Source organism: Callithrix jacchus, chromosome 5, assembly GCF_049354715.1.
Source record: "Callithrix jacchus isolate 240 chromosome 5, calJac240_pri, whole genome shotgun sequence".
NCBI lineage: Eukaryota > Metazoa > Chordata > Mammalia > Primates > Cebidae > Callithrix > Callithrix jacchus.
The window spans coordinates 62,791,760-62,819,117 of record NC_133506.1 but is presented as its reverse complement, the minus strand read 5'-3'; the positions used below and the strand labels follow the sequence as shown (position 1 = coordinate 62,819,117).

The 27,358-nt window shown below is 41.2% G+C and overlaps 1 protein-coding gene, 1 non-coding gene and 1 pseudogene across 29 annotated transcripts in view; 1 reads left to right on the top strand and 2 right to left on the bottom strand.

Annotated features, from left to right (window-relative positions):
- SPECC1 (sperm antigen with calponin homology and coiled-coil domains 1) overlaps positions 1–27,358 on the bottom strand; it is a 498,473-nt gene that overhangs the window by 333,029 nt on the left and 138,086 nt on the right. For all 28 annotated transcript variants that reach the window (XR_013535346.1, XR_013535347.1, XR_013535355.1 and 25 more), the window contains one exon: positions 26,363–26,498. Coding sequence is in view for 13 of the 28 variants with exons in the window: in XM_078372281.1 (XP_078228407.1) it covers positions 26,363–26,498 (136 nt within the window). In the remaining 15 variants the exon portion in view is untranslated. The remainder of the gene's footprint in view (positions 1–26,362; positions 26,499–27,358) is intronic.
- LOC118154280 (U6 spliceosomal RNA) lies at positions 8,281–8,385 on the top strand. Its single transcript, XR_004744160.1, has one exon. It is a non-coding gene; the product is annotated as a U6 spliceosomal RNA (small nuclear RNA).
- On the bottom strand, positions 24,076–25,331 carry LOC103793008 (uncharacterized; annotated as a pseudogene).

Here is a 27,358-nt window from a genome sequence, read left to right as displayed (position 1 = left end):
GAACCGCACAGCTTCATGGAAACTGAACAACTGGCTCTTGAACGTTGACTGGGTAAACAATGAAATGAAGGCAGAAATAAAGAAGTTCTTCGAAACCAATGAGAACGAAGACACAACATGCCAGAATCTCTGGGACACATTTAAAGCAGTCTCTAGAGGAAAGTATATAGCAATAAGTGTCTATAAGAGAAGAATGGAGAGATCCAAAATTGACACCCTATCATCAAAATTGAAAGAGCTAGAGAAGCAAGATCAAAAAACTCAAAACCCAGCAGAAGACAAGAAATAACTAAGATCAGAGCTGAACTGAAGGAGATTGAGACACGAAAAACCCTTCAAAAAATCAATAAATCCAAGAGCTGGTTTTTTGAAAAGATCAACAAAATAGACAGACCACTAGCCAGATTGATTAAAAAGAAGAGAGAGAACAACCAAATAGATGCAATAAAAAATAATAAAGGGAAAATCACCACAGATTCCACAGAAATTCAAACTATCATCAGAGAATATTACAAACAACTCTATGCACATAAACTAGTAAACCTGGAAGAAATGGATAAATTCCTGGACACCTGTGTCCTCCCAAGCCTAAACCAGGAGGAAGCTGAAACTATGAATAGACCAATAACAAGGTCAGAAGTCGAGGCAGCAATTAAGAGCCTACCACACAAAAAAAGCCCAGATCCAGACGGGTTCACAGCCAAATTCTACCAGACACACAAAGAGGAGCTGGTACCATTGCTTCTGAAACTATTCCAAATAATCCAAAAAGAGGGAATCCTTCCCAAATCATTTTATGAGACCAACATCATCCTGATACTAAAACCCGGCAGAGACCCAACAAGAAAAGAAAACTTCAGGCCAATATCCATGATGAACATAGATGCAAAAATCTTCAATAAAATATTGGCAAGCCGATTGCAACAGCAAATCCAAAAACTTATCCATCATGATCAAGTAGCATTCATTCCAGGGATGCAAGGCTGGTTCAACATATGCAAGTCTATAAACGTAATTCACCACATAAACAGAACCAAAAACAAAAACCACACGATTATCTCAATTGACGCAGAGAAGGCATTTGTCAAAATTCAACAGCCCTTTATGCTAAAAACCCTCAATAAACTCGGTATCGATGGAATGTATCTCAAAGTAATAAAAGGTATTTATGACAAACCAACAGCCAATATCATACTGAATGGGCAAAAACTGGAAGCATTCCCTTTGAAATCCGGCACTAGACAAGGATGCCCTCTTTCACCACTCCTATTCAATATAGTACTGGAAGTTCTAGCCAGAGCAATCAGGCAAGAACAAGAAATAAAGGGTATTCAAATAGGAAAGGTGGAAGCCAAATTGTCTCTATTTGCAGACGACATGATAGTATACCTAGAAGACCCCATCGCCTCAGCCCAAAAACTCCTGAAACTGATAAGCAACTTCAGCAAAGTCTCAGGATATAAAATCAATGTGCAAAAATCACAAGCCTTCCTCTACACCAATAACAGACTTAAAGAGAGCCAAATCAAGAACGAACTGCCATTCACAATTGCTACAAAAAGAATAAAATACCTTGGAATACAACTCACAAGGAATGTAAGGGACCTCTACAAGGAAAACTACAAACCACTGCTCAACTAAGTCAGAGAGGACACAAACAGATGGAGAAACATTCCATGTTCATGGTTAGGAAGAATTAATATCGTGAAAATGGCTATACTGCCCAAAGTAATTTACAGAATCAACGCTATTCCCATCCAGCGACCATTGAATTTCTTCACAGAACTGGAAAAAAACCACCATGAACTTCATATGGAACCAAAAGAGAGCCCGCATAGCCAAGTCAATTCTAAGCAAAAAGAACACAGCGAGGGGCAACACACTACTGGATTTCAAACTGTACTACAAGGCTACAGTAATCAAAGCAGCATGGTACTGGTACCAAAACAGAGATATAGACCAATGGAACAGAACAGAGGCATCAGAGGCAACACAACATATCTACAACCATACAATCTTTGATAAAACTGACAAAAACAAGCAATGGGGAATGGATTCCCTGTTTAACAAATGGTGTTGGGAAAACTGGCTAGCTATGTGCAGAAAGCAGAAACTGGACCCCTTCCTGATACCTTACACTAAAATTAACTCCAGATGGATTAAAGACTTAAACATAAGACCTGGCACCGTCAAAACCCTAGAAGGAAATCTAGGCAAAACCATCGAGGACATAGGAGTAGGCAAGGACTTCATGAACAAAACACCAAAACCATCGGCAACAAAAGCCAAAATAGACAAATGGGACCTAATGAAACTCCACAGCTTCTGCACGGCAAAAGAAACAGTCACTAGAGTGAATTGGCAACCAACAGAATGGGAAAAAAGTTTTGCAGTTTACCCATCTGACAAAGGGCTGAGATCCAGAATTTACAAAGAACTCAAATGGATTTACAGGAAAAAAACAAACAAGCCCATTCAAAAGTGGGCAAAGGATATGAACAGACACTTTACGAAAGAAGACATATATAAGGCCAACAGTCATATGAAAAAATGCTCATCGTCACTGGTCATCAGAGAGATGCAAATCAAAACCACATTGAGATACCATCTCACGCCAGTTAGAATGGCGATCATTAAAAAATCTGGAGACAACAGATGCTGGAGAGGATGTGGAGAAAAAGGAACACTTTTACACTGTTGGTGGGAGTGTAAATTTTTTTTTTTTTACAAGTTGATTTCTTTTTTTTGAGAGAAGGAAAGAAAAAATAAAAAAATAAAAAAGTAAAGGAGAGGAAGAAAGAGGAAGAGAAAGAGGGAGAGTAAACGGAAATATTGCTTTATTCTGAAAAAAATTGGGTATTAATAATGGCCAATCAATGTTTCATTTAAACTTATGAGTAGGTGTGATGTGGTATTGACAAGTATGTATATTTTGTGTATTTGACGTGAGGCGCTCTATAAATATTTATTAAGTTTACTTGTTCCGGATCTGAGTTCGAGTCCTTGATATCCTTATTAATTTTCTGTCTCATTGAGTCTAAGTCTTTATATATCTGGGTGCTGGGTGTTAGGATTGTTAGCTCTTGTTGTTGCATTGATCATTTTACCACTGTATCTTTGTTGCTTTAAAATCTATTTTATCCGATACGGGATTTGCAACTCCTGCTTTTTATTTATTTATTATTTATTTTTGCTCTCCATTTGGTTGGTAAATCTTTCTCCATCCCTTTGTTTTGAGTCTTTGTGTATCTTTGCCTGTGAAACAGGTCTGGATGTAACATGCCGTTGGGTTTTGGCTGTGTCTTTTGATTGGGGGATTTAGTCGATTTAAATTTAGGGTTACTGCCATTTGATGTTAAGTGGCTCTTTTATCCATTCGTTGGTGTAAATTCTTCTTTATGTTGGTGCTCTTTACTTTTTGGTATATTTTTAGAAAGGCTAATACTGGTTATTTCTTTCTGTGTGTAATGCTTCTTTCAAAAGCTCTTGTAAAGCAGGCCTGGTGATAATAAAATCTCTGAGTTCTTGCTTGTTCATAAAAGATTTTATTTTTCCTTCAGTTTTGAAGTTTAGTTTGGCTGGATATGAAATTCGGGGCTGAAAGTTCTGTTCTTTGAGGATGTTGAATATTGGCCCCCACTCTCTTCTGGCTTGTAGAGTTTCTGCTGAGAGATCTGCTGTAAGTCTGATAGGCTTGCCTTTGTGGGTAACCTGACCTTTCTCTCTGGCTGCCCTTAGTATTTTCTCCTTCGTTTCAACCCTGGTGAATCTAATGATTATGTGCCTTGGGGTTGCTCTTCTTGAGGAATATCTTTGTGGTGTTCTCTGTATTACCTGGGGTTGAATATTGACCTGCTTTGGTAGTTTAGGAACATTTTCCTGAATAATATCCTGAAGGGTATTTTTCAGCTTGGATTCATTCTCTCCGTCGCATTCAGGTACACCTATCAAACGTAAATTTGGTCTTTTCACATTGTCCCACATTTCTTGGAGACTTTGCTCATTCCTTTTTATCCTTTTTTCTCTAATCTTTTCTTCGCGTTTTATTTCATTAAGTTGGACTTTGACCTCTGATATCCCTTCTTCTGCTTGAACAATTCGAGTGTTTAAACCTGTGCATACTTCTCGGAGTTCCTGTATTGTATTCTTCAGTTCCATTAATTCACTCATACTCCTCTCTAAGTTGTCTATTCTCAATAGGATTTCATCAAACCTTTTTTCAAAGTTCCTAGTTTCTTTACGTTGGGCTACAACATGTTCTTTTAACTCACCGAAGTTTGTTATTATCCATTCCCTGAAGAGTACTTCTGTCATTGGGATGCGCTCCTTCTCCATCAAGCCTTGTTCCATTGTCAGTGTAGAACTGTGATCATCTTTAGAGGGAGAGGCGTTCTGACTTTGAGTGTTCTCAGCTTTTTTACGCTGGTTTCTTCCCGTCATTGTAAATTTATCTTCCTGTCATCTTTGAATTTACTAACTTTCAGATTAGATCTCTTGAGTGGGCGTCCAGGTTGTTAGTTCCCAGGGCCAGAGCAGAGGCGTTAAAACTGATGGTGCTTTTTTTCCCAGGATTCTCCTGTCGGGCTTCCTTCTTGTGTCCATAGTAGGCGACTTTGCCTTCCCGGGGCTCCAAACCTCGGTAAGAAGGGGAGCCAGTCCCATTTACTCTGCACCAAGAGCTTCTGCGCCGAGCGCTTCCACCCCGAGGTGCCGTCACAGCTGCTGCACTGGGCTCTGGTGTTGTGCTGGGGGCCCGTGCAGGTCCTCCAAACCTGTTTACTCTGCTCCGAGAGCTGCCGCGCCGAGGTGCCGGCGGAACCGCTGCGCTGGCCACAAGAGTCGCGCTGGCGACCCGTGTGTTTCCTCCACTGGGGATCTTCTGCTCCGTGAGTGACTAGAATTTGTCTGAAAGTGTGGCGTCCTCTAGTTCTCCGCGCCTTCACTGAGAGCTGCAATCCCGGGATGTTGGTGATCAGCCATCTTGGATTGTTTGGGAGTGTAAATTAGTTCAACCATTGTGGAAGACAGTGTGGTGATTCCTCAAGGCCTTAGAAATAGAAATTCCATTTGACCCAGCAATCCCATTACTGGGTATATATCCAAAGGACTATAAATCGTTCTACTATAAGGACACATGTACACGAATGTTCATTGCAGCACTGTTTACAATAGCAAAGACCTGGAATCAACCCAAATGCCCATTGATAATAGACTGGATTGGAAAAATGTGGCACATATACACCATGGAATATTATGCAGCAATCAGAAATGATGAGTTTGTGTCGTTTTTAGGGACATGGATGAATCTGGAGAACATCATCCTCAGCAAACTGACACAAGAACAGAAAATTAAACACCGCATATTCTCACTCATAGGTGGGTGATGAAAAATGAGAACACATGGACACAGGGAGGGGAGTACTAAACACTGGGGTCTATTGGGGGAAAAAGGGGAGGGCCAGTGGGAGGGGGAGGTGGGGAGGGATAGCCTGGGGAGAAATGCCAAATGTGGGTGAAGGGGAGAAAGGAAGCAAAACACACTGCCATGTGTGTACCTACACAACTGTCTTGCATGTTCTGCTCATGTACCCCAAAACCTAAAATGCAATAAAAAATTAAAAAAAAAAAAAAAACCAGGACAGGCATGGTAGCTCATGCCTGTAATCCCAGCACTTTGGGAGGCCAGGATGGGAGGAAGGCTTCAGCCCAGGAGTTCAAGACCACCCTAGGCAACATAATGAGTACCTGTCTCTACAAACGTTTTTTAAAAATTAACCAGCCATGGTGGCACATGCCTGTAGTCCTAGCAACTCTGGAGGCTGAGGCAGGAGAATCATTTGAGGCCAGGAGTTTGAGGCTGCAGTGAGCCATGATCACACCATTACACTCCAGCCTGCACGACAGAGTGTGACACTGTCTCTCAAAATAAAAAATTAAAAAACATGAAATATATCTCACACTTTTTACTGACTTTAATTTATATTTTGAAGAAAAATTATTTTAAAATTATATTTGAATATCATTACTTTATTTTTAATCTTCGAGAAGAATTGCAAATTGCAAAGTCATAAAAATGAGAAAATACTAAAGTAGAACTGGGGGAACTTAAGAAGAAAAAATAAAATTCACCCATTACTCAGAAAAAATGAAAATGAGTAAGAAAATTATTGTAATTAAATGTATAGCCTACCAGGTCATCTGAAATCCCTGACACTTGATCTCCTTTACTAGAATATTTAATTATATCAGAACATTGTGAATAAACAGACGGCCCCCGCTACACTCTTGCCTCAAGCCTTGCAAATATGACGGCCATGCCTACTTCCTGCCTCTGCCTTCTCTCCTTGTGATCTGACAGCACTCGTGAAGGGGAGAACATAGTTTATAAAACCTACATCCAGAATCTAACTCTGTTTTACAGAGAAACACAAAACAGTTTTACACAGCATTGCTATTATACACTGATATTCTAGGAATGCAACTAACATGTAACTTAAGGAAAGACAGTACTTTGCTTTATTCAAAATGTTTAGCCTGAGCTGTCAGCATTTCAAAGTCACTGATGTCAACACTGCCTGGTATTTGAATTCTCAACACTGCACCTGTGAGTCAGTCTCATTTGTAGCACTCATGCTTACATACAGCAATCTCCACTAATGCACAAGCATCTAATGATCTTCTAGTGGAATCAGGCTCCAGAATCTACACACTGAGATGTCACTTTATTAGAAACTATTTGCCTTTTATTTCTTCTCTACATTATAGGTAGGGCATTATGTTGATTTTTTTAGTAATATATATGGACTGGTGAATTTCATTTTAGAATATTAAAGGGGGACATTACAGAATAATCATCATTTAAAAGCGTAACTGGACTGCTAGGTTGAGGCCTCTGATATGAGCAGCTTCAAAAAGCCTGCTAGTGCTTCCTTCTCCTTGCCTGCATGCACAGAAGGCCACACAAGGGAAACAGCCATGGCCAGATGATAAGAACAGGGACCATCCTGCAAGCAGAAGGGGAGGACAAGGCCACCTTCCAGCAGGCACTAAAGTAACAATGAGAACAATAAAAACAAAATACACAAAAGAAAAGAAAAGAAAAAAAATGGCAAAATTGCACTTTATGCTTTAGTGCCTTCCTTACTTTCACCCCAGATGATGCAAAAATTTTTCTTCTTCCTTCAACTGAGCATAAATGATATGACCTGGCTGGGTGCTATGGCTTATGCCTATAATTTCATCACTTTGGGAGGCTGCAGATTCAGTAAGCTATGATCACGTCACTGCACTCCAGCCTGGGCAAAAGAGTGAGAGCCTATCAAAAAAAGAGAAAGAGAGAGAGAGACAGACAGACAGACAGAGAGAGATGACCTGATAACCACACGTTCTCCAGTAGTATCCCTTTCAATTTCTGACTTGGACAAACACAAGCTTCCTTCTATAAAAATAGGTAATCACAGAAGACTCTCTAGAATTATCTGGAAAGCTCTGGCAGATCATAAAAGGGGGACCATCTGAAGATTCCAAGTAAATAGGCACCTATGAAACAAAGTTACTGGTAGAAATGGAGATTTCAGAAAAATCTCCAATTTGCATTCTCATTGAAATTCAAGATTTTATACCTATGAAAGTTGAGCAAGAAGGCATGAAGAAGAAATAATTTGAAGTCAGATAAGTTAGACTAAAGATTAAAAACACAATAGTTGAAGAAAAGAAACATACAGAGCAAAGCATATTAGATGATAAACTTTTTAAAATCAGAGCATGAATGAAAATGATCACAAGAATCAGAGAAAATATGACACAGAAGAAATACTCAGGAGACCAAATACACACATACTTTACTTTCCTGGAGGAGACCCCAGGGTAAAAAGAGAAGCAATAATCAAAGTAATAACAGAATGCCTAGAAGGCATTTAATAAAACCCATCACCAAATCCTAATAACTCAAAGAAATATAGGAAGAGAGGACTTAACATGTAAAATAATGCCCAAGCCAACTTTCTGCATCATATTTAATGACAAAACACCAAAATCACCCACAGTAAAGTGAGAGCAAGTCAAGGATGTCATCAGTAATTAACACAACTGGGGTCACACACACAAAATAGCAAGAACTACTGGAAAGGAGGAGACAAAAGGCATCGTTACCTGCAGCTGATATGACTGTCAGCTTGGAAGACACCCCAGAATCAGCTGAAAACCGTTAGTGCTAAGAAGAGAGGATGGTAAGGGAGCGAGCCAGTTCCAAAATATTTTTAAAGTGTCTAATTTAAAAATACAGTCAATGACAGTGCTAATACCCAAATTAGAATGATACAGAGAAGATTAGCCTGGTTCCTGAGTAAAGATGACATTCAAAGTTGTGAAATAATCTATATTTCATTTTAAAAAAGAAAAAGGTATAATGAATAAAGAACCCCATTCACGATAGGAATAAAAGTATAAATGAAGGTATAAACTCAACAAAAATGAAGGAAGGAAAAAAGGAAGGAAGGAAGGAAGGAAAGAAGGAAGGAAGGAAGGAAGGAAGGAAGGAAGGAGGGAGGGAGGGAGGGAGGAAGGGAGGGAGGGAGGGAAGGAAGGAAGGAAGGAAGGAAGGAAGGAAGGGAGAGAGGAAGGAAGGAGGGAGGGAGGGCAGGGAGGGAAGGAGGAAGGGAAGGCATGATCAAAGGTATAAACTCAACAAAAAGGAAGGGAGGGGAGGAGAGAGGGGAAGAAGGGAGGAAGGAAATAAGCAAACTTTAGGGGAAAAGCCAAAAAATGAAGAGAGGACATGGAGAACTGAAGAGGCTACTGGGTTCTGGATGAAAAGAACTGGCAAAGATGTCAGTATTGTTGGGGAGGTGCAGAGAGAGCTCCTGGCTGTGTGTACCACAGGCACCCAGGGAGGACTCAGGAAAGCTGCCATCCCCAAACCAGCACTGCACCTTGTGCCAACACAGAAAAGCCACAGAAAACCCTTGGCCCCACTCTAAAGCCCTGACTAAATCAGAGCCACACCACCACCAGAAACTGAAAGCCACTCCTGGTCCATCCACATATGATGGCTAAACAAAGTGTGGCTATCCAGACAATGGAACATTATTCAGCTTTAAAAAGGAAGGAAATTCTGACACATGCCCCAACGTGGATGAATCTGAAGGATACTACGCTAAGGAAAATAAGCCAGTCACAAAAGGATACTGTATGATTAAGTAGAGTGGTAGCTGCTGACAGGGGAATGGAGGGGACAGACAGGGGATTTGGGGAGGCTGTGGACAGGGGATGGGGGCTGTGGAAAGGGAAACGGGGCTGTGGACAGGGGAACGGGGGGCTGCGGACATGGGAACAGGGAGTTGTTCAGTGGGTACAGATGTGTAAGCTTGAGGGACCTGCTATGCAGCATTGCCCCTGAATTACACACTTAAAAATGTGTTCAGAGAGTAGATCTCATGTTAAGTGTTCTCACTACAATGTGAAAATGAACTAAATGTAGAATAAACTAGAAGAAAATGAAACTACAGACAGTTCCAAACTTATGACGGTGTGACTTACCCTTTTTGACTTTAAGGTGATGCAGAAGTGACACACATTTAGTAGAAGCTATACTTCAAGTGCCCAACCATTCCGTTTTTCACTTTCAGTAAATTAGGTTAGTGCAAAAGTAATTACAATTTTTAAAATGGCAAAAATCGCAATTACTTTTTTGCACTAACCTAATACAATAAATTACATAAGATATTCAATTCTTTATTATAAAATAGGCTCTGTGTTAGATGATTTTGCCCAATTGTAGGCTAATGTGAGTGTTCTGAGTATGTTTAAGGCAGGCTGGCCCAGCGATGATGTTTGGAAGGTTAGGTGCATTAAGTGTATTTTCAACTTAGCATATTTTCAGCCTATGATGGGTTTATCTGGAAGTAACCAATGAAGTAACCAGAGGAGCATCTGTGCCAAATCTGAATTTTTTTTAAATCATAAACTATACTCGTTGATAAATGACATGTCTAAAATTTTGAAAACAAGAACAAACGCATTCCTGGCACTCTGTGATTTTGCAGGTTCTTATCTCCAAACAGACTCAACCACACCTGCCCCAGGCCCCTTCCTGGAGTCCCCAACACTTCTTCAGGGCCCTTCAGAACTCACAGTGAAATCAACACTTCCCATAGGCTGAGCTCTCTGAATGTCCCCTCACTTCCATGGCTGGATGAATCTCAACACTGCCTTTCCAAGCCAGCCTGTTCCCTTTCTCACATTTCCCAAACTGAAGGTCTCGCTGTATCTCATATTCATGACTTGCTTCCCCACTGCCTGTTCCCCTCCCCACTGTAAGCATACACCCTCCATCTCCACAGTTCATGCAGCAAGACCTGGCATCATCTTCCCCTCCCTATTGCCACCTTCAGACCCCGACCCCTATCTCCCCATTCCCTAATGTCCCTGGTTCATGGTGCTCCTCCTCCTGTGGCATCCAAGAAAAACTGACCTACCCACCTTCCAGCCTCTCAATTCCAAGACTTCCAACATTCCCTTCCTCTACTCTCCTCTCAACAAGCCAACCCATCCATGGTTTTCTCTCAGCCTCTGTTTCCTAAGCTGCAAGTCCTGGTCCCAATATTTGTCTCGTATGGACTTGGACAGTCTGCTCAATCTCTTCATGCCTCAGTCTCCTGATCTATAAAATGGGAATGATAACAGGGTTGTAGTAAAGACTAAAGAAGACTATATTCATTGCATACTGAGAACAGTGGTTAGCACATAGTGAGCAAAGAATGCTAGTCACCAGTACTAGTAATTCTATAACACATAAAGATGATGGGGGAAGAAAATGAGTTTCCCTACTAGAGAAAAACAGAGTAGCAGAACAAAGAACTCTGGAGTCAGACCCTAGGTTTGAATTTGGGAACACTACCTAACCTTCTGGAGCCTTGGCTTCTTCACATGTCAGATGGGGGTAAGAATACTTGTTTTCTATGTTAGAGGAGTTTCCCTGATAGGAGACCAGAGTTATTCCCTCCTGTGTCAGAGAGGACAGGTGTCTCAGGTTGGAGCCTCAGGCATTACCTGGGTGTGATGCAGGTAACTGGGAATGCAAGGATCCAGGTACCAGCAAGGACACAGATAGCTTCTTGGCAGTGAGCCAATCACGACTGCTCGTCCTTACTCATCACCCTCGTGAGAGGTCTGAGATTCTGAAACCATTAAAGCAGAGTTTGGCCACAGTAAAGCTAGCCTTTCACATTTATTTTGCCTTGTTTTTTAACTTTTAAGAGAACATTGATATCAGTTTAAAATAGTGACATTCCTTTGGATTCCACATGTGTTATATAAGGAAACATCTAAATGGGCATGTCCGTGTCTCATGTTTTTTAAAATGTGTTAAATGTGGCTATGTGAACCTCCTTCTAGCCAACTGCTATCTCCAGAAGAGATCCGTGTTCACTCCTCATTCCATGGGGGCCCATCAGATCTCATTTCACTCATCCCACTACTAACATGAGCAGAAATCTTACCCTACACCAACTTTACAATCTATCAGGAGAATCCAGCAATTCTACTTCTGGGTATATACCCCCTAAAAGTAAAAGCAGTGTCTCAAGAAGATATTTGTACACCTGTGTACTGAGCAGCATTATTCACAATAGCCAAAGGAAAGCATAGGCCAAGCATCCTTCAACAGATGAAGGGATAAAGAAAATATAGTATAGTCATACAAGGAAATATTATTCAGTCTCAAAAAGGAAGGAAATTCTGACACAGCATGGATAAACCTTGAAGATATTATGTTGAGTGAAATCAACCAGTTGCAAAAGGAAAAACACTGTATGATGCCACTCCCATTAGGGGCCTAGAGCAGTCAAGATTCACAGAGACAAAGAAGAGAAATGGGAAGTAAATGTTTAATGGGGACAGAGTTTCACGATGGGAAAACGAAACAGTTCTGGAAATAGAAGTTGGCGATGGTTGTACAATGTGAATGAACTTAATGCCACTGAACTGTAGGCTTAAAAATGATTATGTGTATTTTTCCACAATTCCAAAACTAGGAAAGCTGACAGCCAGCTGGCTTTCCCCTTCAGAATACATCCAGACACAGCTGCTGTTCCCTGGTGCCACAGCTGCCAGCCCAACCCAGGTCACTTCTTTCCTAGACCACAGCCCCAGCCTCCAATCTGTTCTGCTCACTCCATCTGTCCACTCTGAAAAAGCAGCCAAAGCAGTCCTTTTAAAATGCGATTGGGTCATATCACTGCTCTGTGCAAAACCTTGCGAAAGTTCCCCAGTGGAGTCAGAGTAAAAAATCTAAAGTCCTGACAGTGACTCACAAGCTCCCCCATATTTCTGCCCTCTTCCCCAACCGCTTGTTCACTCTGCTGTGGCCCCACTGACCTTCCTACCACTTCCTGGACATGAGGGACACGGGCCAGCTGTCATCTCTTCCTGGAATGTCCACCTCTCCAGCCGTCCACCTGGCTTTCTCATCTGTCCCATATCTTGCTCATGTAGCTTTATGAAGGCAAGTTTGTCCTGCTCACTCACGTAGCCCTTTTGCCTAGAACAGGGCCAGGCACATGGTAGCCTCTCAAAGATATTTGTTGAATTAATGAATAAATAGGACTGTTTCTAAAGTCAGACACAGTCAGAACTGGAACAAGGAGCCAAGGAGCAGATGGGTGCTTTTGACAAGGCTGCCACCTAGTGGCTGGATTCCTTCACCGCCTTCTGGGGGTTCCCCAACCTTTCACTTGACCCTGGGGCAGGCAGGGAGGACTACCACCTGCACACACGGAACCTCCTCATTCTCTAAAAGCTACACCACTGTGTAACATGAGATATACACGAAGGACACCGCAGGGAGAAAAAGAAGAATAAGAACTGGAATCCAGGCCAGGTGTGAAGCCTGTAATCCCAGCACTTTGGGAGGCCAAGACAGGAATCCAGGAATTCAAGACCAGCCTAGGCAACATGGCAAGACCCCAGTGGTATGCACCTGTAGTCCCAGCTACTCAAGAGCTGGGGCAGGAGTATGGAGGCAGCAATGAGTTATGATTGCACCACTGCACTCCAGCCTGGACAACAGAGCAAAACTCTGTCTCTAGGAAAAACAAATGAAAAAAAGAATCCAGAATTATTTTTTGGAATTCAGAATTCAGGTATGTGAATAATATCAATGAAAGAAAACCAATTAGGAAAAGTGGATGCTCCATATGGAAACCTGGGGTGGGCATGGGAGATGACTTTTTCTGAAGCCAAGGTTCCTGGTTTGGGAGAAATACCATGCTCTTCCTACATCTCTTATGAGTATAAAGAGAGACAGCAGCTCAGAGAAGCCAGCACAGTGGCAGGCAGGTGGCAGGGCTTGAAAATAGTAGTCCCTTTCGTGATTTTTGCTGTGTTCTTGCTATTGTTGGAGCGAACTTTGGCACAGCCCCAGAGAACAGCATAAAGCCTGGAAACCAGAAACTAGGTATAGTCTTGAAAAGAATGAAGAAGCTCATGTCTCCCCATTCAAGCAGTTCCAATACCACCCATGATAAATGGCAAGTTGGTGCCCTAGGCAAGGCTGAGGCAATAATACACTTATTATGACCAAAAGATGACATATTTTCTCCTGGAGGAGATTTCAGGGGTTCTCCCTGAGGACAGATCGGCTCCCTGGAAAGGGTGCAATAAAATACAGGTTGACTATAGGTTTCATTCTTGTAAGTTCAAAATCACAATACTGTGTTAAAATTTCACAACAAAAATCTTTCTCAAAATTAATACAATTGAAAGAAAATACAGATAATACCATGCTATGCATCTTAGAAAATTTGACCCCTAGTCAAAAGTACAAAAACTAAGTCTTGGATGTCATAAAAAGAATTCTACCCTCTACAAGTCTATATATATAATAATCACACATTTCCTTTCAGAGGAAATAAACTATATGTTGCCAGAATTCCCCCAATTTCCTTTAATTTTATTCTTTTTCTTCACAGCTGAGCCTATAGAAAATTGCTTTAAGTCCAGTGAGCATCTAATGGGAGATGCTATTACCAACATGCTAAATAATTTCCATCTGTCTCATAATTTCCACTGTATGGAGTGTTTTGGTGGGTTTTTTTTTTTTTTTTGGTTTGTTGTTGTTATTTATTTATTTTTTTAACATTGAATGACCTCTGAACTTTTTATTGGCCTCCTACTCCCCAAAGGGTCCCCTGCTTCTGCTGGCCTAATGTCTCAGAACTTTGGTGTCGTTGGTCTCAGACACCACTTTGCCATCCACTATCCAGCAGGTGGTGGTTTTTTGGATGATTTGCATGGAGTTGCTGCTGTCCAGGGCATCACTAAGACTGAAGTCCTCGCCATCTTCCAGCAGGTGGCGGTAGCTCCAGTTTGACCTTGGTGTTCAGCAGAGCCTCGTACTCCTGGGCCTGGCGCTGTCCCTCTGCCCGGGTCTGTGCCAGCTCTGACTCCAGGTGCAGAAGGATCCCGTTGAGCTGCTCCATCTGCAGGACGTACCGGGCCTCCATCTCCCTCAGGCTGTTCTCCAAGCTGATCTTTGTATTTCTCATGGAGTCCAGGTCGATCTCCAAAGACTAGACTGTACATCTAGCTCTGTGAGTGTCATCTCAGCAGCTTCAACCTCAGTGGACTGTATAGTGACCACTATGGTGCTCTCCTCAATCAGCTGAGTCTAGTACTTGTCCAGCTCCTCTCAGTACTTCCGAGCCAGCTCATCATATTGCGCCCGGATGTCTGCCATAATCTTGGCGAGGTCCTGAGATTTGGGGGCATCTACCTCCACGGTCAACCCAGAGCTGGCAATCTGGGCTTGTAGGCCTTTTACTTCCTCTTCATGGTTCTTCATGAAGAGCAGCTCCTCCTTGAGAGCCTCGACCTCTGTCTCCAGCTGCAGCCAAGTGACACTGGTATCATCGATGACCTTGCGGAGCCCATTGATGTTGCTCTCCACAGACTGGCGCATGGCCAGCTCTGTCTCATAGTTGACTCTAAAGTCATCAGCAGCAAGACGAGCATTGTCAATCTGCAGAACGATGTGGGCATTGTCCACAGTATTTGCCAAGATCTGAGCCCTCAGGTCCTCGATGGTCTTGAAGTAATGGCCTCAGTCTCTGACTTGGTGTCCCTTCTTCTCCAGGTGCTCCCGGATTTTGCTCTCCAGCTTCCAGTTCTCTTGTCTCCAGGCTCCTCACTCTGTCCAGGTAGGAGGCCAGGCAGTCGTTCAGGCTTCGCATGGTCTCCTTCTCGTTCTGGATGCCTCCCATTCCTGCCAGACCCCCAGCCATCCCCGCGGCCAGGCTCCCGACCCCCATGCTGCTCCGCAAGCTGGTGGAGTGCAACATGGAGATATGGGAAGCAGAGCCCCCAGCACCTGCAGAGACGATGGCCGCGCTGCTGACTGGCTGGGCGCTGTAGCCGGGCACCCGGATGGAGCCCACGGACCGGTAGTTGGTGGAGAAGATGGACCGAGTGGTGAAGCTCATGCTGCCCGGGGAGGAGAGTGAGACGACAGGACTCAGGCTTTGCCGAAGACCTGTTGTTATTTTTTGACAGAGTCTCACTCTGTCACCCAGGCTGGAGTGTAGTGGTGTGGTCTTGGCTCACTGCAGCCTCTGCCTCCCAGGTTCAAGTGATTCTCGTGCCTCAGCCTCTCAAGTAGCAGGGATTACAGGCACCTGCTACCACGCCCGGCTAATTTTTTTCTATTTTTAGTAGAGAAGGGGTTTTGCCATGTTGGCCAGGATGGTCCCAAATGACCTCAGGTGATCTATCTGCCTCAGCCTCCCAAAGTCCCAGGAGTATAGGCATGAGCCACCACACCCAACAGAATTGAGACTTTGAAACCCACACTTATTAATACAAGGTGAGTATCCCTTATCCAAAATGCTCAGAACCATAAGTGTTCTGGATTTCTGATTTTTTATTTTGGAATATTTGCATTATACTTACCAGTTGAGCATCCCTAATCCCAAAATCCAAAATCCAAAATGCTCCAGTGAGCATTTCCTTTGAGCGTTATGTCAGTGCTCAAAACATTTCAGATTTTGGAGCATTTGGGATTTTGAATTTTTGGATTTGGGATGCTCAACCTGGACAACTGATTGCTGCAGTCCCAACCAGCACTTTCACTTTCCTGGTTTTCACACATGTAAAATAGACAAAATGCAATCAGATATTGAAATGATGACTGAAACAATGCTATACAACTACAGAGGTGGTAGCACCTACAACAGAGAGGCGCTGGATGCCACTGCTCCTAATGGTCGGTCCTAATAGACTGGAAGCCACCCATTCCAAATGAGGCAGTCTGGGGACATCATGACAACATACAAAAGTGTCAGCTGTCCAAAAGTGCTACCAAAATGTTGAGTACCACTGACATTTAAAAATAAAAGCTGCAGAAACAAAATGTAATTTTCAGATTCAACCCTATTAAGTCAAATAATTTAATTTCACTTAAATGAAGTAATTGACAATTTGTATAAGTAGGAGAATAGTAACTGCCACTTTCATTTCATTACAGTCTATAACATATTCACAGACCATTTTCCCAACATCACTGTGTATTAGATATGTAGTTATTTCCTTTCTTTGACAAATAAAGGATACTAATGCCCCTTGGGACATGGGAATTTGTCTACTTTAGGAGCCAATATGAAACCAAGGTATTTTCTCAGAATCCTGTGCTAAGGAGCAGACGCTGTAAGCAAACAACAAAAAGAAAACCCACCAACAAATGGCTAAGGAACAACAGGGAAGACAAGTAGAAGAGGAAGGATTATGTGTTTATATTTATATTGTCTAAATTTATATTGTATTTACCTTGTTTTTAGTTTTTTATAGCAATGTATGCATATGTTTAAACTGTTCAAACAGCACAGGAAAATCTAAAATGAAAAATTCTTCCTCTGCCACTTTCAATTCTGGTAACACTCCTCGAAGAGAATCATTCTGACATTCTTCCAGGGAAAAAAATTGATTTTAATAATCAAATTAACATATACTTTGAAAACCAAAACCAAATTAAGATTATACCATATGCACCATGTTATCTTCCCCACTTAGTAATGTATCTTGGAGATCTTTCCCTATCAAGTACACACAAATCTACTGTACTCATTTTCATGCCTGTATACTGTTCTACTGCACCAAAATCACATTGTTCAACTAGCCCTGTATGAACACATACTCAGGTTGTTTCCCATATTATACTATTATAAAGAATCCTGCAACTGAACTTGGTCATACGTGTTGGCATTCTTTTCCAAGAATATCAGTAATGTTAAGTGCTAAACAGTAGAAATGCCTCGTCAAAGGTTATATTAAGATTTAGACAGATATTACCAAATTGTCCTTGTGCATCAACCGTATGTGGCTCCTTATACCCTTAATGACACCAGAAATCATAAACTGTTTTAATTTTTGCTATTAGGGAAAATTATATACCTAACTTTGCTTTACTTTTTTTTTTTTTTTTTTTTTTTTGTGAGACAGGGTCTCACTGTTGCCCAGGCTGGAATGCAGCGGCACAATCTTAGCTCACTGCAACCTTCGCTCCCCAGGTTCAAGTGATCCTCCCACCTCTATCTCCCAAGTAGCTGGGGACCACAGGTGCACACTTCCATGCTCAGCTAATTTTTGTATTTTTTTTTTTTTGTACAGATAGAGTTTCACTATGTTGCCCGGGTTACTCTTGAACTCCTGGGCTCAAGCAGTCTGCCTACGTGAGCCTCCCAAAGTGCTAAGATTATAGCCGTGGGTTACCGCACTCAGCCTTGCTTTACGTTTCTTGAACTATAGGTAAGGCTTAGTATCCTTCCACTGGGTATCTGTATTTTTTCATGGGAGCTATACATTTTTCTATTATGCTATTTTCCTTTTCTTTTATTAATTTAATTTTTTTTTGAGACAGGGTCTCACTCTGTCACCCAGGGTAGAGTGGAGTGGTGTGTTCATAGCTCATGGCAGCCTCAAACTCCCAGGCTCCAACAGTCCTTCCACCTCAGCCTCTCAAGTAGCTGGGACTACAGTCATGCACCCAGCTAATTTTTATTTATTTATTATTTTTATAGAGATGAGGTCTCACTATATTGCCCAGGCTAATCTTGAACTCCTGGGCTCAAGAAATCCTCCCACTTCAGCCTCCCAAATTGCTGGGATTATAGGCATGAGCCACTGCACCTGGCCTATTTTTCTTTTTCTTATCGATTTGTATAAACTCTTTATAAATAAGCCCTTTGTTACATGTATTGCAAATAACTTCCTCTTTTTGCAAAGAAGTTTCTTTTATTTATATGAGTACATTTTTCATCTTTTCCTTTAAGCTTCTGTAGAAAGGCTCTTCCCAGGCCCAAACTACAAATTAATTCTCTGATGTTTTCTCTTTGCACTTTTGCAGTTTCATTTTTTAATATTTAAATCTTTAATCCTCTTAGAATTTATTTTTGATGGGAGGAATGGAATAGGAATCCAGCTTTATTCTTTCCTAAATGCTTACTCAGTCACGTTGTTCAGTGAATTAGCCATTGTGATATGGCATGCCGCCTTTCCCCTGTACTAAACCTTCCAGTGTATTCTGCACTTTCTCCACCGTTCCACTGAGCTGCCTATCGCTTCTTCATTTCAAGGATGCCTAAGGTTAATACCTGATTACTATTTTCAGAATTTTCCTGGTTACTCTAGAATATTTATTCTGCTAGGTCAGGGTTTCTCCGCAGCAGTACTATTGGCATATTTGGGCAGGACATTTCTCTGCTGCGGACGGTCCTGCGCATCCTCGGATGTTTGGTATCTCTGGCTTCTACCCACTAGATGGCAGTAGCAGCCCCGGGTCATGACAGCCAAAAAGAAAAGAAAAAAAAAAATTCTCCAGACACTGCCAATTGTTTCCTGGTTGGAGCTGGAGGGGAAAATCATCCCCCTTTGAGAATAACGGGTTTTAAATAAAATTCAGTTATTTTATTCGTCTTTCCACTCCCCAATTCCCACTGATATAATCAAGATGAAAATGAATTCATAGAATTGACATCCTTATGACATTTTATATGTTGTACTAATTAAGTTTAATCTTCATTATATTTAGTCTTCCTATCTAAGAATCATATACATGCTTCCACTTATTTGTGCCTTCTTTGAAGGACATAGATTTCTCCATGAAAAGAGTTTTAAGATATTTTTATATAGATTCATACACTATTTATTTCTAAATATTTTGCCCTTGTATTCTTTTATAAATACAATTGTTTCTTACATTATTATTTTTTTCTAATTAGTCACTGGTAAGAAAGCTATTGATATATTAGTCTACAACTCACCACATATAGAACTCTTACTGTCTCTAATAGAATTTCAGGAAATTCTAAGATACAATTTTCAGGAAATTCAAAGCACACAATGCTATTATCTGATTACAATCATCATTTTGTTCCTTAATTTCCAACATTTATGTACTTCTATATCTCTCTTATTGCCTTGGTTAATATCTATAAAAAATTTTAGATGACAGTAGTGATAGTAGGCAAACTTGAATCGTCTTTGACTTGAATGGGAATTGCTGGCTTTCATTTGTGACACATACATCATTAAAGAAGTCTCTGCACATGTACAATCTATCAAGAGTTTGTTGTTAAATCAGAAAGATTGTTAACTGTGTCAAATGTACGTTCTGTATCTCTAGAGATAACTGTACAGTTTTTCTTCTTTGGCCTATTAATGGTGTGATAGATTATATTCCAAAATTTCCTAATATTCATCCACTCTTAGGTGGCATAAATTTACTAAGTTGTTATGTACATACTGTTCTTTTAATTTATTATTGAATCCTACGTGCTAATATTTTGATCTCAAATTTTTATAGTAATATTTGAGGACGGGATCAGTCTTTTTTTTTTCTTTTCAACACTTTATATCGTTTATTAATGCAGTAAACATTAGATCTAAAATCTGCAGTTTCTAAGCACACCACGTTTAGATCTTTCAGATCCTTCTGCAGTTTTAGGTTATTTCTACCTTTAAGTGAATGAATAACACATTCTACAATTCCTGAAAATATAGTACAGAGTGAAATGACTTAAATGTAATTTAGGCACACGAAAATAGATTCTCTCTCAATACAATACTTCTCTGTCTTGGTAAAAATAATAAAGCAAAGAAAATAATTCATTTCTGAAGTTGCTTTCCTTCACTTGTAAAGGTCTGATCTCCTCCCACTATGCACATGTAGCCTATACTGTTAAGGAAAGCTTTGCATATGTAGATATAGAAGAATAAGCTATGTAAATACTAAAGATATGTCATTCTCCCAAAGGAGACAAAAGTGGTTTTCAATGATTTCTTGCCTTTGGACACAGCTAATATCCCTGCTCTTGGGGTAGATGTAAGGACACCAGGTCATTGGTTAGAGAGGTACATGCCCTTCCTCTGCTGCTGCTGCAGAGAGATAATGACTCAAAAAAATTGGGCTAAAATTTGTTTAAAAAAAAAACAAACAAAAAATATAAGTAAAAGAATCACAGGTGCTGACTGACTGGTATTACATCTTGGAGCAGCCAAATGCCTTTATTTTTACTTTATATATTTTTTTGGTGGCTATAATCAAATGTATGTTTGAAATTCCTCATTCCCCACTGTAGGGTTTTAGCTGCATTTATATTACATTGCCTTTTAACAGGCAACTCTATCATATTCATTCATACTGTATAAGCAAGCTTTGGCTGCAGTAGATCTGGATTTAATATCTATTTCTAAGCTGGCCCTGTGTAAACTATTTGATATTTGAATTAAATGAATATAATGATGCACCTTGGTTTTTTCGGTTTTGAAGTATCTTCCTGTGCTTGTGCTGACTGTGAGGAAAACTAGGCTAATAGTCAGAAAACTATTTATAGTCAGAATTGCTTGGTCTGATGTTGAGTGAAACTTGCCTAGGATGAAATTCTGAGAAATGCTCATTTGTAAGTGTGATAATGATAGGTAAGTTCTTCTTCCATCCGTTGTTCCACAGTACCTTTGGAATGACAGTGATGTACAATGATGTCTTTCTTTCCACTCTGTCTCAATCAGTAAGAACTAGATATTACTTTAATTTAGCTACTGTTTTATTCTAAAAAGTAAACATTGTCAAAATGAACTAGAAAAGAGTATTAGGGAGTCTGATCTCATCACATTCATATGGTGTGACAGGTGTTTAAAGAGGGGAGGCGTCACTAAAGCTATTTATAAACCTGAACAACCTTTTCAAAGTTTTCATAAAGTTTTAACAATTTAAATATCCATACTGCATCTAAGTATTCAATAAATATAATTGCATATGTTATGCTTTCATAAATTAAAATCCTCAAATGCATCTCAAAGATGGTATTGCCACATCAAGCCTATTTAAAAGCAAATATAATAGTACTATTCCTGGTCATAAAACCAGATAAACCCCCTGTCCCCATTCAAAAGGCATCAATATCTAGTTTCCCCACATCTGTTAAATGAGTGCTTTTCTATTAAAAATCATAATATGGAAAAAAGTCAATTTTTTCCCTTATGCACTGCTGAGAACAAGCATAATCCTCTAAATGTTTTTTCTTTTAAATTTCCTTACAGTGTTATTTCTTTTTTGGGGGGGGAAGGGAGGGGGGAGGAAGGGAGGGAGGAAGGCAGAAAAGGAGGAAAGGAGGAAGGGAGGGAGAAAGGAAGGGATGAAGGAAGGAAGGAAGGGAGGAAGGGAGGGAGGGAGGGAAGGGAAGGAAGGAAATCAAACAATGAGAGAGACATTGCTGACCTGGATCTAGAGGTTTACAAGTTGATTTCTTTTTTTTTTTTCTTTTTTTGAGAGAAGGAAAGAAAAAAATGAGTAAAGGAGAGGAAGAAAGAGGAAGAGAAAGAGGGAGAGTGAATATTGCTTTATTCTGAAAAAAATGGGTATTAATAATGGCCAATCAATGTTTCATTTAAACCTATGAGTAGTTATGATGTGGCATTGACAAGAATGTATATTTTGTGTATTTGAAGTGGAGAGCTCTATAAATATTTATTAAGTTTACTTGTTCCAGATCTGACTTCGAGTCCTTGATATCCTTATTAATTTTCTGTCTCATTGAATCTAAGTCTCTGTGTAGCTGGGTGTTAGGATCGTTAGCTCTTGTTGTTGCATTGATCCTTTTACCGCTATATCTTTGTTGCTTTGAAATCTATTTTATCAGATGCAAGAATTGCAACTCCTGCTTTTTATTTATTTATTTATTTATTTTTGCTCTCCATTTGGCTGGTAAATCTTTCTCCATCCCTTTGTTTTGAGTCTTTGTGTATCCTTGCATGTGAAATGGGTCTGGATGTAACACGCCGTTGGGTTTTGGCTGTGTCTTTTGATTGGGGGATTTAGTCAATTTAAATTTAGGGTTACTGCCATTTGATGTTAACTGGCTGTTTTATCCATTCGTTGATGTAAATTCTTTATGTTAGTGCTCTTTACTTTTTGGTATATTTTTAGAAGGGCTGATACTGGTTGTTTCTTTCGGTGTGTAATGCTTCTTTCAGAAGCTCTTGTAAAGCAGGCCTGGTGGTAATAAAATCTCTGAGTACTTGCTTATCCATAAAAGATTTCATTTTTCCTTCAGCTGTGAAGTTTAGTTTGGCTGGATATGAAATTCTGGGCTGAAGGTTCTCTTCTTTGAGGATGTTGAATATTGGCCCCCACTCTCTTCTGGCTTGTAGAGTTTCTGCTGAGGGATCTGCTGTAAGTCTGATAGGCTTGCCTTTGTGGGTAACCTGACCTTTCTCTCTGGCTGCCCTTAGTATTTTCTCCTTCATTTCAACCCTGGTGAATCTAACGATTATGTGCCTTGGGGTTGCTCTTCTTGAGGAATATCTTTGTGGTGTTCTCTGTATTACCTGCGGTTGAATATTGACCTGCTTTGCTAGTTTAGGAACATTTTCCTGAATAATATCCTGAAGGGTATTTTCCAGCTTGGATTCATTCTCTCCGTCACATTCAGGTACACCTATCAAACGTAAATTTGGTCTTTTCACATAGTCCCACATTTCTTGGAGACTTTGCTCATTCCTTTTTATCCTTTTTTCTCTAATCTTGTCTTCTCGTTTTATTTCATTAAGTTGGACTTTGACCTCTGATATCCTTTCTTCTGCTTGAACAATTCGAGTGTTTAAACCTGTGCGTACTTCTCAGAGTTCCTGTATTGTATTCTTCAGTTCCATTAATTCACTTATATTCCTCTCTAAGTTGTCTATTCTCATTAGGATTTCGTCAAACCTTTTTTCAAAGTTCTTAGTTTCTTTAAATTGGGCTACAACATGTTCTTTTAACTCACAGAAGTTTCTTATTATCCATACCCTGAAGCCTGATTCTGTTATTGGAATGTGCTCGTTCTCCATCAAGCCTTGTTCCATTGTTGATGTGGAACTGTGATCATCTTTAGAGGGAGAAGCGTTCTGATTTTGAGTATTCTCAGCCTTTTTACACTGGTTTCGTCCCATCATTGTAAATTTATCCTCCTGTTGTCTTTGAAATTACCAACTTTCAGATTAGGTCTCTTGAGTGGACGTCCAAGTTGTTAGTTCCCAGGGCCAAAGCAGCAGCATTAAGACTGATGGTGCTTTTCTGCCCAGGATTCTCCTGTCTGGCTTCCTTCTTGTGTCCGTAATAGGTGACTCTGCCTTCCCGGAGCTCCAAACCTCGGTCAGAAGGGGAACCAGTCCTGTTTACTCTGCGCTGAGAGCTGCTGTGCCGAGGTGCTGGTGAAACCACTGTGCTGGCCTCAGGAGTCGTGCTGGGAACCCGTGTGGCTCCTCCAATCCTCGGTCAGAAGGGGAGCCAGACCCGTTTACTCTGCTCCGAGAGCTGCCACGCCGAGGTGGCGGCAAAACCGCTACACCAGCCACAAGAGTCATGCTGGCAACCCGTGTGGCTCCTCCACTGGGAATCTTCTGCTCCGTGAGTGACCAGAATTTGTCTGAAAGTGTGGCGTCCTCTAGTTCTCTGCGCTTTCACTGAGAGCTGCAATCCCGAGATGTTAGCGATCAGCCATCTTCACAGTGTTATTTCTTCTAGACAACTGAGTGGGTGGAGAAAGTAAAGTGATAAGAAAAACATTTTCATCTTCTACATCTTCCTCCAGCCCCTAAAATTCTCACCTGACTCTTTGTGACATGTGGAGAGGTATTGGCATCTCTTCAAATATAGCTCCCTTCATGTTAGATGCTCTCAGGTTGGCTTCTTGAAGCCAACAGATCACAATTCTCTCAGTCAGTTCCTGCCAGACTTGCTCCGCTGAGGTTACAGATCTCCAGCTTTCCATTTTTTAAGGCAGCCACTCTCAGGTTAATTCTTGTCATCTGACTTCCTTCCACATCCACACCCTTCAGATTAGCACCTTCTAAATTCACTTTAAGACCAGAAGGATCCTCAAAATTACACAGTTTTGAGGATGCTCCTTCTGTATCAGAACAGAGCATCTTGACTCCCTGGAGATTTGCACAGTCAAGCACTGATCCAGAGAGATCAGCTCGTTCAAGATCTGCATAGCGAAGTGCATGTGCCAGACTATAGCAGTGTAAATTGGCCATTTTGAAATTAATGTATGGAAGGTACAAATGAGAAAGGTCAGCACCACTGAAGCTCGAACCCTGGCATCGCAGTTCTGTCTTGGTTGGAGTTGCTAGCAAACATTGGAGAAATTCCTTTCAGGATATTGGTGAATGATCCTTCAGTGGTTGAGAATTCTTTATTGCCACTTCCAGCTTTTCAATCTACCAAAAAATCTTGCTTCTTCTAAGACACCCAATAAATCAATATCATCATTTACAATGAGATGTCCATGAGGCAAGTAGTTTAAAATGGGTTCAAAGTAAAACTTCAGTCAATTAAGAAAGCTCCTCTAAGATCTTGCTGATTTCCCCAGACACCTTTGTCCTTAAACATGTGGGCCAGCATACTGTCAGGTTCTTTATTCAATAAAGTGCTCTGTGTAGTTGTAGAGTACCACCCAATCAGTCCACCTTTCCTATTATACACACCGGTGGCTTTTATGCTGAGTTTACTGCTGGCCACAGAAAGCAAATCCAATAAAATTCCACATACAGCAACCACCTGTCTGATCTTGGGGCTGCCGTTTGGGAACAGGGTCACCTGCCTCATCACGCTGCCCACCAACCCGCTGGGTCCTGAGTGAGCTGCTACCTTCCCACCTGGTCCTCCTCCCGCCTTTTTCTCCTTCCACCCTTCCCCTTCCTCCTCCCACTCAGAGTAACCTCCCTTCGCCACCTTCTTGCTTCTGGGGAAACACCATACACACGCACTCTGTCCCATACCCGAGGCTCAGCTGGTCCTACTCCCCACCCCACCCCTAGGCTCCTCCCAGTCTGTCTTTTTTTAATGGGGCTTTATTAACTTTCGGAATCAGTGTTAGGCTGCCTTGATAAAAATAAGCGGTACTTTCCTTTACTGTATTTTAAAAACCAAGTATGTGTGTATGTGTAGTACAATATCAGTCTTTACAATGGTAAAGCCATTATGTAGAAACACCAGGTAATTACCATTATACCCAAGAAAAGAAAGCCACATACAGTTCTCACAGATTCAACTTTTTGAAAACCAAATAAATTAAAATATACCTTTTGAAATCTAGCCTGAATGTGACTTTTATGAAAATAGCACAAAAATTGTAAGTGTACTACTCTTCAACACATTAAAAATTAATAATGATGTATTTCAGTTATTTTTCCCATCTTAGGCAATTTAGCAATACACTGAGGGCTGCCCTGTAAGAGTGAGACCATGGAAAGCTTAGATTTATTATCTATATGCTCAAAGAGAAAATTAAACAAATTATTTGATATTTCATGTTTTACATGCTCTGAACTCAAATATAATGCTTGAAAAACCCTTTCCTGATTCTCAAAAAATGAGTAACACTGAAAAGGTTGACAGCTTCCAGCTGCCACTGCCGTCCAAGCCACTCTGAGCAGCTTTCCACAGATGCTGGATGAGGCTCTTAATATAAATATTACACATCCACCTCTGCAAGGGATCAACAGGGTTCATTCATTCCTCTAATGCATTTTTCATCAAGACAGCCCCAGAATATACACTGCCCTGCCTGGATGTCAGAAGGAGTTCACACATGCATGGTGACAAATGAACCTCTGGAGGGACCAGAGAAACCACAGCACTCCCAGTTACCTTGTATTTGTCATCAATCTCCCCACTAGATGTGAACTCCCTGTGGGCAGCTACATCGTCTGCCTAAAATAGTTCCGGCACAGGGTAAGTACTCAAGAAATGTAAGGGAAGGAATGGGTGGGTCATGGGTCACCTAAGTGCTTCCATGCGGCCTGCTGGTCCCACCTGCCCGGTCCCTCCTACCTGTGCTGCTCCTCAGGCGACTCTCAGCAAGCTCTGAGATGGCTCCGGCAGTGGCAGTCTTCTTCAGGCAAACCACTCCCGATGTGGTGGTGCTTCCTGGCTTGTTGAGCGTGTCCTCACTGCTGGCCCTCTTGAGCTGCGAGAGTTGGAGGGAAAGAGAGAGGATGAGGAGGTGGTTTTCAGGAAGGAGCCTATAAGCCAGTAAAGCATGGGAGCTGGGCTATGTGCCCACCAGTCAAGATACGGTAACAGCGCTTTGAGTAGCATGACAGGGTGAAGTAAAAAAATACAAAGTTACACAAACCTGTTTCTGTCATTACAGGTTAGAGTATGATCTCCCATGATTGTTTCAAAGAACAGTGTAAGATGACGTGAAGAATATCCATCAGGTCAAGTAATGAGCCTTAAAAAATCTGGCTGGGCATGGTGGCTCATGACTGTACTCCCAGAATTTTGGGAAGCTGAGGTAGGAGAATTGCTGGAGCTGAAAAATTCAAGACTAGCCTGGGCAACACAGTGAGAGCCTGTCTTACTATTTTTTTTTTTAATTAGCTGGGCATGGTGGCACCCAGGAGGCTGAGGCAAGAGGACTGCTTGAGCCCAGGAGTCCAAGATTGCAGTAAACTATGATTGTGCCACTGCACTCCAGCCTGGGTGACAGGGTGACACCTTGTCTCTAAACAAAATTTTTAAATAAAAAATAAATCTGCTTTCCTATTGGGGAAAAAAAAGAATGGGAACCAATGAAAAAAGAACCATGAGATGCACAAAAGGCAGAGTAGGTCAACGCACAAGAAATTCCAGAACAACAAAAATGACACAAGCCAGGAGGAAGTGGAGGGAGAGAAACAATCTGAATATGTGCCCTAGCCTCACCACCAAGCATTCTGTAGATGATCTCACAAGGAAAATTGTATTCAAAGATGAGAAAGGAAGAGGCTGGAGGCTGGAAGACAGAAGAGAGCAATGCCTTCTGTTCTGGCTTTACTTTCTTCA